This window comes from Corvus brachyrhynchos, unplaced genomic scaffold (assembly GCF_000691975.1).
Source record: "Corvus brachyrhynchos isolate BGI_N302 unplaced genomic scaffold, ASM69197v1 scaffold48, whole genome shotgun sequence".
Lineage (NCBI taxonomy): Eukaryota > Metazoa > Chordata > Aves > Passeriformes > Corvidae > Corvus > Corvus brachyrhynchos.
This window is the reverse complement of record NW_008240027.1, coordinates 6,291,065-6,307,630: the sequence shown is the minus strand read 5'-3', so window position 1 is coordinate 6,307,630 and position 16,566 is coordinate 6,291,065. Positions and strand designations below refer to the sequence as shown.

The 16,566-nt window shown below is 38.5% G+C and overlaps 1 protein-coding gene across 1 annotated transcript; it reads right to left on the bottom strand.

Moving 5' to 3' along the window:
* Positions 1-1,377: 1,377 nt before the first annotated feature.
* Positions 1,378-12,608, bottom strand: DNAJB4 (DnaJ heat shock protein family (Hsp40) member B4). The gene is made up of 3 exons (XM_008640833.2): positions 12,145-12,608; positions 9,220-9,794; positions 1,378-7,660 (listed from the first exon to the last, which is right to left on the bottom strand). The coding sequence occupies exons 1-3, from the start codon at positions 12,353-12,355 to the stop codon at positions 7,427-7,429; spliced, it is 1,020 nt and encodes a 339-aa protein (XP_008639055.1). The 5' UTR covers positions 12,356-12,608; the 3' UTR covers positions 1,378-7,426.
* Between the last annotated feature and the right edge of the window lie 3,958 nt (positions 12,609-16,566).

Sequence of the window (16,566 nt, the reverse complement as noted above, 5' to 3'; positions counted from 1 at the left end):
GGGCAGCCCGAGGCCGCCGCCGCTGCCCCGCCTGAGCTCAGACCCTTCGCGGGGTCCTTCGCCGGCTTTCCACTCACTCGCTAGTTCAGGAATTTCTGCTAATAGCGAAGTACTGAATACTGATCAGTATAGATTTATATCCAGTATATAAAAGAAAACCTGGAGTATACAAGGACTTCAGGCAACTCTTTCTCATTTATCACAACTATAAATCTTTAAGGGTTACTACGGCAAGTCATATAACCAAAGTTTAAGAGCCTTCCTACTGTAGTGGCAACAGCTTTGAAATACTTTTCAAGTTATTTTTAACATTGAATGGATTCAAAACGTTTCCTTCTCTACCGTGAAATAGAGCTACATACTGTACAGTTAGATGTTCACATTACGGGAGACATCTGGGCTCCAAAGTAACTACACTCACCTCAGTGGAACTGCTCCATTTTCAGTAGCGTACTGAATCCACCTAAGATGTGAAGAATGCAAAATTCATGAGGCAACATTCAGCACTCCTAAAGGAAACTGCTCTAAAGCCGCAGAGAGAAGCAGCACTGCCTTACCACATCTAACTTTCAGAATAAAAAAGACAAACCGTTGCAGAGAAAAAGGATTCTGCCACACGGAGTCAGATCAGGCAGGCAGAGACAATGAATTATGGTGAGGCAGCCCAGAGTCAAAGTTCTCAGCAGATCTAACCAGAGCATTTCTGATTACATGAAATTACATACAGATTTTAAACTGCTTATGCTCTGAGGTAAAAAAGGTTTGAAGCCAATTTGACTTCAGCTTTTTCAAGATAGCATGTGGTAGATTTTAATGAACGCTCAAAAATGGCTTGTATCTAATTCTAGTAGGAGACAATTGGATTCAATATTGTTGCTAATTTTGTAGGAATTTCCACCAATAAAAAACCCAACAAAACTGCACCATAGTGCAGTTACCCCCAGACTTTAATAGCTGACTTTCCAGTTTAGTTTTAAAACACAAAACTTAAACTGAAGGTTTCTCTGAACTTGCAGAACTGTATGTACCTTTTCCCATTACTGCAATGCAATTCAGACAGCATGTTGGCATTCACTGGATGACATTGCAGTGAGATGAAACAGAGATTAACTAACAGTACCAAACTGTTCATCTTAATATTTAGGGGGTTTTGCTGCTTTTCAATTTTAAATAAAAAGCTTATTTTAAAAGAAGCCTTTTCCCATTTACTAAAATGTATTATAAAGGAATTGGTGACAAGTCTTGTCTCTACTCATTCCTTTTCTTGTGAAAAGATAATGGAACCTTAAAACCCAGTAAACATTGTTTACAGTCATACTGATTTTAATAATTTTGTTAATGAGATTTACTAAATGAACACAGTCAAGTTTCCACATATACAGAGGTTGCGCAGATTTATTTTAAAAAAACTCAAGGACATTAACAGTCCTAATTTCTGTATCCATTGCAAAACTTTCTTCAGTGGAAGTGTGAATGTTTCCATGTTTCATAGGGAGGTGGATGGAGAAAAACAGCTGAAGTTGGAAAAAACTATGCTGATCCTACCTGCAGCTTGGAGCAATAGCATCAACTTTTAACTATGGAAAGAAAAAATGACAAGGCCAGTGCAGCTGACCAACAAACTGAAGATACAAAAAGTATGGAGCACGTATATGCCATCATTAGTTACATGATGTAACAAGTGAAATGAAACCTTTTTTGTGTAATTTAAATTGGAGGAAGATGACATTGCACACATCCTAAATTATTTTCAAAACCCAAACCTAGAGAAGCATCTACATGAAACTGCCCTAGTAGTCCCCAGCTTTGGAAGGCAATGTAAAGAAGTATTCAACACCCAGTTTCATCTCGCTGTTACTGAAGAGGTACATTACCATGGACTTCTTTTCTCCTAATCTACAAGTACTATTTATTAATATGGCTAAGATCATGGATTAGCAGTTTCAATGATTTACATTTGACCAGCATAGCACAGTGCAGACTGGGTGATCTGTAGAGCTGCAAATGAATGAGTCAGACTGCTGAGACACTCAGTGAAAAGAAGGCTGTAATGGACAGAAGACACTTTCTTCAACTACAACAAATCCTGTTTTCAGACTCCCTTGAACGTGCACCCTCTAGGGAAATACCTGCCAACACAGTAAAACTAGATCATCAATACAAATGAGTCTCCAGCAACTCAAGACAATAAGGATCCAAAAATTACTTCAAATTAACTTTTTGAAGTTGTTAACAACTTAAATAAAACTGCTATTAGCCTTGGTTTTAGAAAGAAAAATAAACTATGTATTTAAAAAAAAAAAAAAAAAGAAAAATGGGTTTGATCATTTTATCCCAAGTATATTGCACACTACAGGCTACCCCATTCTTCACTTTCTCACACATAATACTTGGGATTCAAGACTTGTGGCATGTAACAGCCATAAAGTTTGTGGGGAATGTATGTGGAACAAAGTCACATACCTGGATATGAAATGCCACCATCAGTGAGTGTTTCACTACCCATGGGGTACCTGTCCTTATTCAGGGAAATGCTATATGGTATTTTAGGTGCTGGTTGGGTGGGGTTTGGGGGTTTTTGAATGCAGGGCAGCAGGGCTGTGAACATGGCAATTTGTTATTGATAAAGCAATCAGGCATGACTAACAAGATTGTTGTTACATACCTCCTCCCTTGGGTAAGCCACTAACTCCAGGGCAACAAGCACAGGGCACTTATACCTTCTACACCCAAGGGGATCAACAGCTGGTCTCTATCTTCACTGTTTAAATAATAGGACAATTAATTGGAGAAGCCTGAAGGAAACAAATCATGGCATCCAATAGTCCATTGCTGAGCAAACTGACAAATGAAGAGTTGAGATTCTGCACCTCATGAGATTAGTTATTTGCTATTTGCTCAGATTGGGAGCTGAACAGGAAGTGGCTGTATGACAAATTCCCTGGTTCTAACAGGGTGTGTTCAGTTAAGTTACATAGGAAGAACTACTCAAGCCAGCTGCAAAAGAGGACTAGCATTTACTGACTGGAAAAGTAAAATTGTTTCTTAATTGTATTTACAATAGCATGTTCATGACCCATATTTTTTAGGGTCTAGTACATGAATTCAAGGGCACAGAATTTCACCCTAAGTTATAGCAAATTTCACTGCTAAAGGAAAACCTATTTGACTCCAAAAAAGTCTGCTCCCAGTGAGTCAGACTAGCACATAAGATGCACATACTAGAAAAGAATGGAGTGCATTTGTCCAGTGCACCACAGGCTTCAGGAAGCTTTCAGCACAGCTAATACAAAAACAGCTGAGTGAAAGAATGGAATGCTAACCCCCTCACGACAGCAGAAAGCTGTGCAGCAAGCAGAGTACCACTGCGTGGCAGGAAGCAGAAAGGGTTGTAATGCAGCTCCACTACTCTTCCAACAGCTTGAGGTTATCCTAAGGCTTGATGTTGGTGAGATTAAAAAAGGATCTCTAGAAGCAGAGGTTTTCAGACTTGCTAGATGAGTTCCAAAGCAACTAAATGACTTGTACTTTCTGTGGTACCTAAGCAACCTTCAAGACATCAAAAACCCTTCTCGTCCCAATTTCATGAATGACCATTTTATTTTCATGTATTTCAGTAGTTACAAATATAGTTGACTGAGTATTTGCTTCCTTCTCCCAAGTAACTTTATTAAATAATCAAGTGGGTTTTAAAACATAGCTTTTGAGCACTTTTTTGATTAGAAAAATATTTTTTGGTGAATCCTGGATTAGATAGATATTAATGCTTCCTCATATTTTGAAGTAATTCTACATGCTGGTTTCTGAAACATATACTTTGTTACCTCTCCATAAGAAAAGAAATACAAGCATTTATTTCATACCAGTCCTTTAAGTTTTATATTTTCAGCTTGAAAACAGTTGGAAAAGTTTAGTTTGCTATACACATATATATATATATATATACACTTCTAAATACACAAGATACTGCGATTCCTCAATTTAACACTACTCCTCTTACCTGAAGATGGTTACAAAAAAATAGTCCTAGTTGCTGTAACTTTTTTTTTTTTTACAAGTTGGATATGGTTACAAGAGTCTGGATTACAAAATGCTTGATTCCATTAGCTTTTAAACTGACAAATAGGTATTTTAGGTTGATATGCTTTAAAGTTGTGTAGCTTGTAGCATTTGCCATCATAACAAAATATAAGAGAAAGTTAAAAACCAACTTCACACTTTTTACTTAAAAACCACATAAGAAATGCAATACGGAACATACTGAAATGGAAACTTTTTCAACAAACAATATATAGTAATAACAATATGCAGAAGCACGAAGCAGCAATTTTTTTTTCTCTGTGATACTGCTCCAGCAATTGTTTACTTCCTGTAGATTTAGGACTACAACTAACTGATACTGCGTGAAGAGATCTGCAGCTGAAAAATTGACTTGAACAATACCCCACAGAAATTCTTTTTCTTTAAGTAACAGAAATGGGATTCTTCTTACACTCATTAAAAAATTATTGTAAATTAAATCCCAACTTCCATATGATTTACTTTCCTGTAGAGAGTCACATATATAACACTGCTATTTCTTAGGCTACCTAACAGAGCAGGTAACTTCTAAATTTCCACAGGCAAAAGCCTGACAGCAAATCTTAACATCTTTTCTTATGAAAAACAACAACAAAAAAAAAATCCCAAACCCTTTTAAAGTGTTGTTAAAGCACTGTATTATGGTTTTAAACTCAAGTAATAAAGCATGCCCACAAGGCATTTCTTTCACCAATACCATGCTGCAATCAAGGGAACCAGCCCTATTACTGTATTATAAAACTAGACTATTATAGAGGGCTCTCCATCTCTCTATGCATCTTTTAACTCTTAAGATAACTAACTCATATTTGAATTAAAAAAGAAAAAACAACAACAACTCAATTCAAGCATATGAAAGTTTCTGGGCAACCCCTATCCCACACTGTGTCTTAAGCAAACTTTGCTTTAGCTAGGATCTAGGTTCTTCCTTCTTCTTCATGGGAGTAAAGTTTGGCCTTTGAAAATAATGAATACTTGAGATCAGCATGATCTTTAGATAACTGCCCTAGCCAAATGCTTTTACAGGGCTCTTTGTGCATCTTTCCAACTCAGCACAGACCTGCTCCCTAGGGAGTTGTCACATGAGCACCACCATCTTTGGGCTAAGCCTCATTTACAGAACAGGGCCCATAGCACTGTCTAGCAAAAAGTGCCAAGTCCGAGTTCACACAATCATTTTGCTTACAAGAAACCTCTTGGCATCATGAAGTCCAACACCCCTGCTCACACACGGTCAGCTGGAGCAGGCTGCCCTGCACAATGTCCAGTCAGGCTATGAGTATCCAGGGCTAGCAACTCTTCAACCTCTCTAGGAAACCTGTTCCAGTGTTTTGATCATCCTCTCAGTAAAAAGGTGTTTCCTTGTGTTCAGATGGAATCCCTAACTAACTAGTGTCTAACTTGTGTCCATTTAGTCCTGTCACTGAGAGCTACTGAGAAGAGCCTGGCTCCTCCATTTTCATTCCCTCCTGTCAGGTGCCAAGATCTCCCCCAAGTCTTTTCTTCCCCAGGCTGGCAAGTTGCAGCCCTCTCAGCCTCTCATACATGGTCCTGTGTTGGAGCTGTTCCACTAAGTTTACACCCTTCAAGTACCAGCGAGTGCAGTACTCCAGATGTATCCTCATGAGTGCTGAGGGTAACGAGGAAGAATCACCTCCCCTTATCAGCTAGCAAAGCTTTGGCCTCTGTTGCCACAAGGCTGCACTGGCAGCTCACAGTCAGTTTATTGACAGTTTGCTGGTCAATTACTCCCCAACGGAGCAAGACTTTGCACTCCCTCTTACTGAACTTTGTGAGAATCCTCTGTCCAGTTCTTCAGCCCGTTGAGGTCCCTTTGAAAGGCAGTACATCAGCTGGCAGCACCAGCTACTCCTCCCAGTTTATACTCCATCCCGTAATTCAGGTCATTAATGATGCTGACTGGAACTGGCCCCAGTACTGAGCCATAGGGTACACCACTATTGACTTGCCTCCAGCTGGACTTTGTGCCAGTGATTAAACCTCCCGTGCTCCCTCATTTAGCCAGCTTTTAACCCATCTCACTTTCTAGTTATCTAACCTGTACTTCACCAGCCTGTCTACTGATGTAAAAGGTAAACAACACAGATTGTTCCCCAACACCCCTAAAACTCACTGTAGATGGCAGTAAGATTGGTCAAGCAAGATTTCCCTGTTGTACATCTATGTTGACTACCCTGTATCACCTTTTAGAAATGCTTTCCAGGAGGATTCTTTTCCATCACATTACCAAGGGCTTAGGTGAAGCTATTAGCCTGTAGATTCCCAAATCTTCCTTCTTGGTTTTCTTCAAGAGTGGTATTTTCTTTTTTCCAGTCTACTGGAACATCTCTCCATCTCCCTGACCATTCAAAGATAAGAGTGGCTCTGCAATGGCATTAGCCAGCTCCCTCAACACTTGGGTGCAATCTGTCAGGCTCACAGACTTCCAGTTAAAGTGCACCCTAACCCAGTCTTCCACCACCGAGGTTCCAGATTTGCCCTCTAGTCTCAGGGGCCTGGAATTCCTGCATGGTTTTACTGGTAGTGTCTGATGCAAGGGCAGCACAGAGTACCTCAGCCTTCTGCATGTCATTGGTCACCAGCCTCCCTGCCCCAGTTGACAGCAGGCTCACCCTTTGCTGTTCATGTCCTTCAGGAATCCCTTCTTGTTGCTCTGCCTGAGGGCTGAGGAGCTGTCCCACAGCAAATGGGTACTCTGGCTCCTCAGGCCATGTGCCCTTTGCCAGACTCACAATGCAGTCCTGACACTTTCTGGGGCAATAAAGAGAAGGCTTTCATTGCACAGGGGGGCAGTTCAGGAGTCCAAGCTGATTTTTCCAGCCTATGCTTTGCGCAGTGGAAGGCAACATACCGAAATGATCTCTGTCATGTTTTGCTTATTAAAATATTTATAGCTTTGTGTATTTCTACTACTGTCTCAAATTTCTGTACAAATGTGTAATGTTATAGACAGGGTAAGGATATAACAAATGAAGTACTTGGAGGCTCAAGTACTGTATCAGAAATATGCACTGACTTTGTAAAAAAATTACTGCATTTTATATTAAGCAAAATAATGACTAAATTTTGCTGATTAGGAATATGTAAAACAAAATGAGTGGTTTTCCCTGTAATTTTTACTGCAGAATTCACCTGTATGACTTCTACTTAAACCCTTTTCTTTTCATGCAGCATTACAGTATTTTCCCCCCACCCATCCCACAAAACAAAAAAAACCCAAAGATTCCACTAGGTGTTACAGATTGCACTTTTAAAGCACAGACTTGCTAGTCTTCTGCATTTCCAGTGTCCTATTTTAATTTGTTGACATACACAGTCTTCCATTTTATGAAACTGGAAGATTTCGCCTAAGTACTTCCTTTGATGCTGGAGAAATGTTATCTGGGAAAATTACTTCAAACTCTATAATTAAGTCTCCACGTTGGTCAGGATTTTTGGGAAATGGCAAACCATATCCTATAATTCTTCTTCTCATCCCAGGCTTTACCACTTCATTTACTGTCATGGGTATGGTTCTTCCTTCTATCGTTGGCACATTGAAAGAGCTGCCACACAAAGCCTAAAGAAAGATTGCAATATGAGAAAAAGAAATTGGTCAGTACTTTTCTGTACCTACAAATGAATCTGGATTATTTAAAAGTGACTAGAATTCTAAACAGAATTTCTCCTGTGCACTACTGAGATGTCAAAATTTAGATACAATGTTCCTCTCTTAAAAAGAGAAAGCTTCAATTTGTCATTGAATATCACTGAATTTATGAATCTTATTAAATGGCCACTGGAGGGTAATTGAGTTGCTATGTCCTTCAAAGACTTTATCAAATAATAAGGGAGCTGAGCAGAACTCCTCACTCATACTTCTCTACAGATGTCAGTCTGTAAGTTTCCACTGGAAATTTAGAATCCCATTTCACTTTTTGTTTGTTTACATTGCACAGGAGATTTATTCTAATACATTACCAAACTGTATTATATCGAATTTCAGAACATTTAAGTGTCTATAAGCAGAGCCATATCAAATTTCACAGCTGTCTTACGTGAGTACTTGTGGTGCCTAAAGAAAAGCAAACAATAATTTTGTTGCACCAAAATTAGAACATTACAGACCTTCTGCTTTATCCAGTTTATTTTCATTACTAGGATCTCTGGTAATAAGATTTTGATTCCTGCAACTTCACCTGAATCAGAACACTTAGTCTACACTGATAATGTCCAATTTACATAACAATGCAACGAGTCTAAATAGGCTTTTATCTGAACTGTATTACCCACATTAACATTAAACATTGTCTTTTCTCCCTCCCTCACTACACTTTAGGTGCTTCACCTCACTTCACACTTATTTTAGTTCAGAATCCTTTAAGGTAGCTTAATTTACACATAGAGCTTATAATTACAGCAAGAGTTTATTTCTCCACCTGATATTAATTAGGAAGAAAAAATACATTACACACACTCAGCTACATTATCTTTTAAGTGATGATTATGTTGAGGCTTCAGACTCTCAAGAGCTCTGGGAAGTTGTCTTTCTGACTTTTCTTTCTGAAAGTCAGTATGTTTTGACTTGGAATGGAATTTTAAAAAGCTATACCATTTTTGTTGTTATATATAGCTCCTCTTACACCTGTTCACAATTATTTATCTTCATGAAATCAATCTCTATGTAGCTTAAAATCACACCGCAGTAACTTATGAGCTAAAAAGGGAGACTTATAATTTGTTGGCAGTGAAAATACTTAGGACATTTCTACCTTGTCCTACAGAAGTAGCTACCTTATCACAGCAGCAAGGAGCATACTATATAGGATGTATTTGTTAGTTTGCATTTGTCACTTCAGTCTAATACATCATTTGCTAGAAAGGTTATGTACAAAGATTTAAGATATCTCAACCCTTATTCTTACCCTTCCACCCTTATCCTCTTCCACCTCTATAGTAAACAGCTAGAAATAATATTCCATTTTTATCAAAACAGCTATTGTTTCCACTATAAATGACTCTGCTCTTCAGCCACACACTGACAAAAGTTGAAGTATTTAAAAAAAACCAGCCACGATGCCATTGTATCATATTGTAATAATGTCAAACATTTAGAGTTCTACCACAAGAGAAACTTACCTCCCTTAAGCTTATCTTAACAGGATAGACAATATTTGATCCATCTCTCTTGAAATGAGAGTGAGGTTTATCTTTAATGATAAAAACAATATCAGCTGGAATTGTGTTGGGTGTTTCATCACCTTCTTTCGGAAAAGTGATCTTGGTGCCTTCTTTCCATCCTCTTTTTATCTCAATAGTAAGAATTTTGTCCTCTGTTCGGACACTTCTACCATCTGGGTTAAGCCTTTTACGTGAAATCCTCATTCTTTTTGTGCAGCCGTGGTAGATCTCTTCCAGAGACACTTTAAGTTCATGGATTACAGGGGGGTCTTGTTTACGACGTAATTGGCTGCCAACTGTATTCCTTTCCCTTGGAAAACCATTCATACTGAAACTAGTGAAGGATCCAAAGGGATCACCATCCACTTCCATGTCTTCAGTGTCTCTGCCACCAGGCATCCTCCTTCCAAAGAAGATCTCAAAAGGATTTGTGCCACCGAAGAAAGCTGCAAATGTAGCATGTGGATCACCATGGAAGGAGTACCGGAAGGTACCACCCTGGCCATCAGATCCTCCAGCTCCTCCCTTAAGACCTAAATAAGACAAATAAGCAAAGTTAAAAACAAATTGCATATTAGTATAAGCTTTCCTACTGTAGAGTGTAATGGTATCAGGACTGATGAGTCAAAAACATATTTGCAGTAGAGTGAAAGGTCTGCTTTTCAACGAGGATTCACCAGGAGAACACACAGTACTGACTAGCAATTCAATAGCTTGAACAGCAACAAAGTTTCTGATGCTCTGAATGACTTTTACTTCAAAAGAACAGGTTATTCTGACAGTGCCAATTTTATTTCATATGACTGAAACCAGTTATTTCAATGAATTAGCATCTTAGAGCAGAAGACAGGTTTGCGTGACTTGATCTCTTCTTGTTCTACAAAGTCTTTTGGGAATTGCATCCTTCTACAATGTCACTTCTGAGGAAAATTATTCACTATCACATGCAACATATTCTATAGTCTCTACAGCTCAGCTGTAACTCTGTTAATTAGTTTACCCATTTTCCTGCAATTTGTTTAGAGTAAAAGGTAACATGCTAAGAGTCAAGCACATATATGCTTCCTTAATACTCAATTTAGCATTCCAAATGTATCACAGCTTGTGTTCCTATGATATAAACCAGGTACAAATCCTGGGAACTCTCTTCAATGCAGCCACAAATAAAAATACCTTGGAACTTACTCCATCTGGGTACAAAAACCTTGTATACACTATCACTGTCTCTGTGCAAAAAATCAGAAGGTTCTCAATAGCTTTGTTCTACCTTTCACATGAAGAGATCTAAATCTCATTTCCTCCTGCTACGATTTCCCTTATGATTCTCACTGAAAACTCCCTTGTACTTCCTGTGCTCCCATTCCAAACCAAGTTAAAATCAATTTTCTTCAATGCCTCTTTCCCAACAGGTGATCAAGTAGTTCCTTGTAATAGTTCTTTTCTGCACTGACCATTTCAGGATACTATCTCAAACTATTAAAAGACTGAGAATCTTCTTAAGAGACTTTTATGTCCAAACTTAGAGTGCTTGTTTTTTTAATTTTTTTTTTTTCAGTCTTAGACCAATTCTGAGCCACAGCTGCTATCATACTTTTATAACCATAAAAAATTGAAGGCTTACATTATGAGGCAGGCATTCTGTAAATTTCAAAGAGGGGTTTGTTGGGGGTTGTTTTAGCTCAGTGTTCTCATGCATAAGCTTAGTGTTGGGTACCGACACTAACCAACTAAGACATTAGAATGCTTTCCCCATTTCAACACCAGACCAGATAAAAAGTACTTAGCAACCTATAGTACATCCTTTTGTCACACTACTGTTAATGCCAAACAAGAAGATCAGGGGATTCAATCTGTGATAGCAGAAGGACACCTCCTGGAATAGCTAGCCAGAAGCTACTGAAGGTACATCAAGTTCCTGGCTGTAAAAACACTGAAGTTTCCTCCTTCCTACAAACCCCAACCCTGCATTTGCCTTACAATAACTAATTACACTCTTAGAAGAGCTTAGAAAGCAACTGAGGCATCAGGAGGTATTCCCAGATTCAACATTCTAAAAGTTCATACTTTACATCTTTGCCCAAAATACTAAATACTGCTATTTAAATGTCCTCCTTTATAAAAGTAAAAAACATGGCCCCGAGCGAATAGCAATGAGCAGGCCTACTTGTCACAACGGAAGTAATTCTTTCATATGGAATTCCTGGTACCATACATTTATGGGAAGGGACGTTAATGACTTCCTCTGTTGCTCAACCATAAGACTGAAAGTCATGTTGGTCAAAAATGAAGACAAAAAAAAAAAATTCATCCTCTCCAGATAACCATTTTAGGATAAATGTGACATTTCTGAGGCCTCATTCTCTTGGCACGTTATCACTGTTTACAATTAAAGCTAAAAAATTGTTCTGGTATTTCATGACATCAGCCAAATTCTTTCCTCTCCAGGCATGAAGCCAAAGACAGCTACAGGCTGGACACCTGGGCTCCTGCTCAGAAGAACTGCCTTGCCTAGATCAAGCAGTTTGCCCTTAAGCAAAAATTAAAGAAAAGAATACATGCGTTTTGAACTGCATCTCAAAAACTGCTCTGGCAAGGCAAGGCAGCAGTAAAGAGATCACAGAAAGCTATTTATGGGTGATCGAAACTTTTTCTGTTCAGTAACTTTTTGCCTGTCAAGTATCTGGGGTTTATAAAAAACCCTGTTAAAGTAAGAAATTAAAACTTTACCAGCATTAAAGCCCAGCAATGCATTTTCTATTTAAAATCTGATGAGCCAAACAAATGTATTGCCTGAAGATGAACACATACCATGTTTTCATAAGTTTCTTTTGCTTCATTCAACATAATGAAAGTGACCAAACAAAGTATAAGAGACATACATACCTTCCTCCCCAAACTGATCATAAATGTCTCTCTTTTTGGGATCACTCAGCACTTCATAAGCTTCTGCAACCTCTTTGAATTTTTCTTCTGCATGGGGAGATTTGTTCTTATCTGGATGCCATTTCAGTGCTTGTTTTCTGTAAGCCTTTTTGATATCCTCATCAGAAGCCCCTTTTTCAATTCCCAGGATAGAATAGTAATCTTTCCCCATCCTAAGTGTTGGAGAAATTCAGATTTTCCTTGCTGTAAAGAAAGCAGTGTCCAGTGTCTCAGAAAGGTGGAGACGCTAGAGAAGGAAAAATAAAAATCAAACTCTGAATTGAAACAAACAGAGCAGCTACAAAACAACAAACTCTACGATACATTAAAGAAAGACTAGACAGCTTCTCCGTATTTCATTGCTGCCCCCGTTGTTCGTTTATAAACGATGACACACGGGGCACGCCACAGCCCTCCGCAGAGCCCTCCCACCGAAGGACGTGTCTGCGCTCTTTCTAGAACGCCGAACAGCAGCGGACGTCACTTCCCCGCCACCCCAGCCCGCACAGCTTTCGCTCTCACGCGCCTGCGCACCCAGCGCTCAACTTCTCTGCGTCCCTGCCCCAGCAACTCAAGTTTAAAGGTTAAAACAGCGTGGTAACAGTGCCTTTCACCGACAGGGCAGGATCCAGTCAGCTCTGAAGGCTTATCTGTCCCAAGAGACACGCAGAAGCCCATCTAGAGTAATTATAGCATTTTACTTCACTGTTTCTATAGAGACAGCTGTACATAACTCTTTTCCAAATATATCAACATAGATCTGTACCCTTTCCAGCAAAGGCTATGAAGAATTTTACACCCAAATCAACTACAAAGCTTCAGAAGGCAAAACTTCATTTCTTTAAAAATAAAATTTTTATTATTACCACAGCTGACCGTAGCCATGTACTATTAAGCAGTAGGAATGAATCCGAGCAAAACATACCACTTTGTTTACCACAACTCAAGCCACTAAATTAAAGCAGACCAAAATGTAAATCCTGTCTCAGCCTTCTTCTATGGAATAGGAAATATCAAGATTATTATACAAGTATGACAATATTCCAAGCAAATAGCTTTCATCTGATGAGATGCTAATAACAGAAAAATACTTGGTTCTTACACATTTGTTTTAAAATATATAAAACAAATTCTACTACTGATGTATTTCTCATGCTCCATAGAGAAAATGTTACGAAGTTTTAGCCTGCAAGATTTCTTTTGTACCTCTGTCAAGAGCTATAGGTCAAGAAATTAGCTATGCTTATCAGTACAGCAGTGAACTACAAGACAGATTAACACAACTGAAAAATTACTCCTCCCTGGAACGAAGTATTAAATAAAATACACCACATTTCATCATATCCAATGTTGTCTGTATGAAGACAATTCCAGGCTGAATTATCAAGTTACTATTATGGAGGTAATTAAGCTCAGCTGCCTTCCTTCTAACAATAAAACCCACTAATCCTCTGACTCACGGAGCATTATGTTTGAAGCTGCTTTCTAGAACCTGCTCAAACTTGCAAGAGACTGATCAGAAAATGCTTCCTTAACCAGAAAGTACTAGAAAAAGACCTGGGACTTTTCTTTCACTTTCTTAACTTGCGTCATCGTCCTAATCCTCACACCATTATCTTTCCCAATTTCTGCCACAGAATTTACTAGATTCCTTCGAGTGTATACAGGATTTGCCTAATTATTTATCTGGGGTTTTTTACATTCTCCTTAGAATATGTGTGGAAAAGGTAAAGAGCAAATAAAGTCAAAATTTCACCAGAGTATTTTAGAGAGCGAGAACTTTTAGCATATATGTAGTTATTATTTCAAAGGCCAAAGGGTATCAAAAGAAGGAATTTGCTCCCTTTGCCACCAAATCTCTCAGAACTCACTTGCATTTTTGGCACAGTGGAAGTCACAGGGTTATAGAATGAATTACCTTTACAGCTGAAGCAAGAAGTTGTTGCTGAGCTCCACCTGAAATAAAGCTAGTTTTTTACTAGATCGCCCTTTTCTTTTTATCTTTCTTTTAAAAGTGCTCTTTTAGTTAATTTAAGATTAGTATTTCAAATAAATTGTTTGAAACCCACATCCCAAATGCAACATTTTCTCCACTACAAATACTGCATTAAGCACATATGTCTCCTTTCAAGTATCTCAAAAATACTCAAGCAGTGCAATTAACAAGGCTTAGTGATAGATTCTCTGCACCATCTTCCCCCCCCTCCTCCTTTTGTAACAACACAGTAATTAATTTCAAGGATTTCATTAAAAGCCACAATAATCAGGACTTCTCCTTAAATAAAAAGTTTCTTCACCTTAACTATTAAAACTTACAGAACAAACTCTGGTAACAACCAAGTTACACTCAGACTTTCTGCCCAATATCACAGTGACTAAGCTTTCAAGCATCCTTTCTCTCCCTACAGAGGGGGACGTGCTATTCTGGCCAAAGTGCCAAGTTACACCCCAATTATGTAAGTTACTCCCCAAAAATTAAATTACTTAAGATTCTGAGTGGGATGTACAGCAATGACTACATAACTTCTACTTCCTGCCCTGTATGAGATCTTCATGTCAGAATGAATTTATAGCCTGGAATCTCGTATTTTTTAAGAGTCGATTCCAGAAAGCGTGTCCCTTCTTCTCCATGTTGAGACCTTCCTTTCATCATACAGAGACCTTTCGAAAATACACATAGCCTACAGTTCCTCTCACATGCTTATTTAGCTCTTTAAACAATTTCTAACAGACAGAGATACTCTCTTAAAAGCAGTGAGAAGTTTTAATATTATTATTAAAAGACTAGTGTGTGTAAGATGGACATCTGATAATCATGCTAATAACAATTTGGGTACATCCAATCATACCAGAACTACTTCAGACAGTGAAATCCATCTGCTAAGTGTGGTAAGCTTTTATATCTTCCAATTTTGTTGTATTAGAGCTGCTAGATTTTCAGAACTCCAGTACCTGATATTTGCAATTCTTTGCTGCTTTTTGTTATTTTATCCCATATTCCTCTCCAGAATTATTATCAGAAGAAAAGAAAGGAAAATCCTTCATGTACTCTCCTCAAGGACTTCTGGTCCTGCAGTCCCTTCACACAAGCACAGATAAACAGAAAACAAAATAGCCTTAAAAAAGCACAAGTAAATATTTTGTTTTACTGCTACAGTCCTATCTTCCCTGTTACCAAATACACCTTGAAAAACACTCTTCTAGACTATGAGAAGATTTTGCTTCCCATATGCTTCAGTATTTTTTGTTTAAACACCTGAGTAATTGTCCCCTAAAAAAACAGGTAACGTCATTACCTACTGCGTGACACATGAACTCCTTTATGGGATTATTTTGTTCTTCACAAGTTTCTGCATTTCTACCTTGATGTCTTCCCCTTTTGTAGCAGAACCTGGAAACATCACAGGGCATTCTGTCAGTGTGCCCATTTCCCAGAGTTCTAGCATTTCAGTCACCTCTTACTTCAGAAACTGACACTCTGTCCAAGTACTAGGGGCACCTGCAGTGTTTGCACACCTGTTCACGCCCAGTTCTGTGGCACACTGAGATGTGAGCTCACCTTCTATGTGGACTTTCACCTTAAGCTTGAAGGAGTGGTTCTGTGATTTGGTTGGATTTGTTTAGGTAGCATTAAGAGCACACAGCCCAAGAGATCCTACATAGCCAAGGCTGACCTCAGCTGTGACAAGCCAGAAGTAGTGAGTCCTGCAACTCACTCAAGCCTTCCAGAAGCAAGTCACTAAACTATATATCTCTAAAATCAGTAAGGCCATAATCTAAGACTTGATTAAGCATGCTCGTGAAAGAAAGCTAAGGAAATTCTCAGACATGTAAGTCCAGTAATGTACTTGGCTGGGGAGCCACTTGAAAAATATAACAGATAAAATCCCCTCACCATCAGTAAGCTTTCTTCCTCTCTCCACCATGTTAATTCTCTGACTGATATATTACAATATGACTCAACCATCTGTATCATCAGTTCTTTGTTTATACAGTCTTCAAATACAACAACTACATTCCATTTCAGGCATACACAGAAAAAAGTTATCATCATTCCAGTATCAAGTGATATTTATGAAGCTTTTGGTTACAGTCAATTCTGTAAAACAATTTTCTGCCAAACTAGGCAGTCTCAGATGTGTCCTTCTGCTCTTTTAAGCTACTTCAGCGTAATGTCATGGTACTCCTATAATGCACTGAGAAAGTTAACAGCCTGTATTTGTCCAGTGCTTCTTTACATCACTGATTCTTGCTACAGTACAGATTTGAAAAAAAAAAAAAAGGGGAATTTCAGTTCAAGCTTTTTAATGTTGACTGGGGGGAAAAAAGATACATCTTCAAATGTAACAAATTACTAAAACGCCAAATAGACTACTAAAAAGT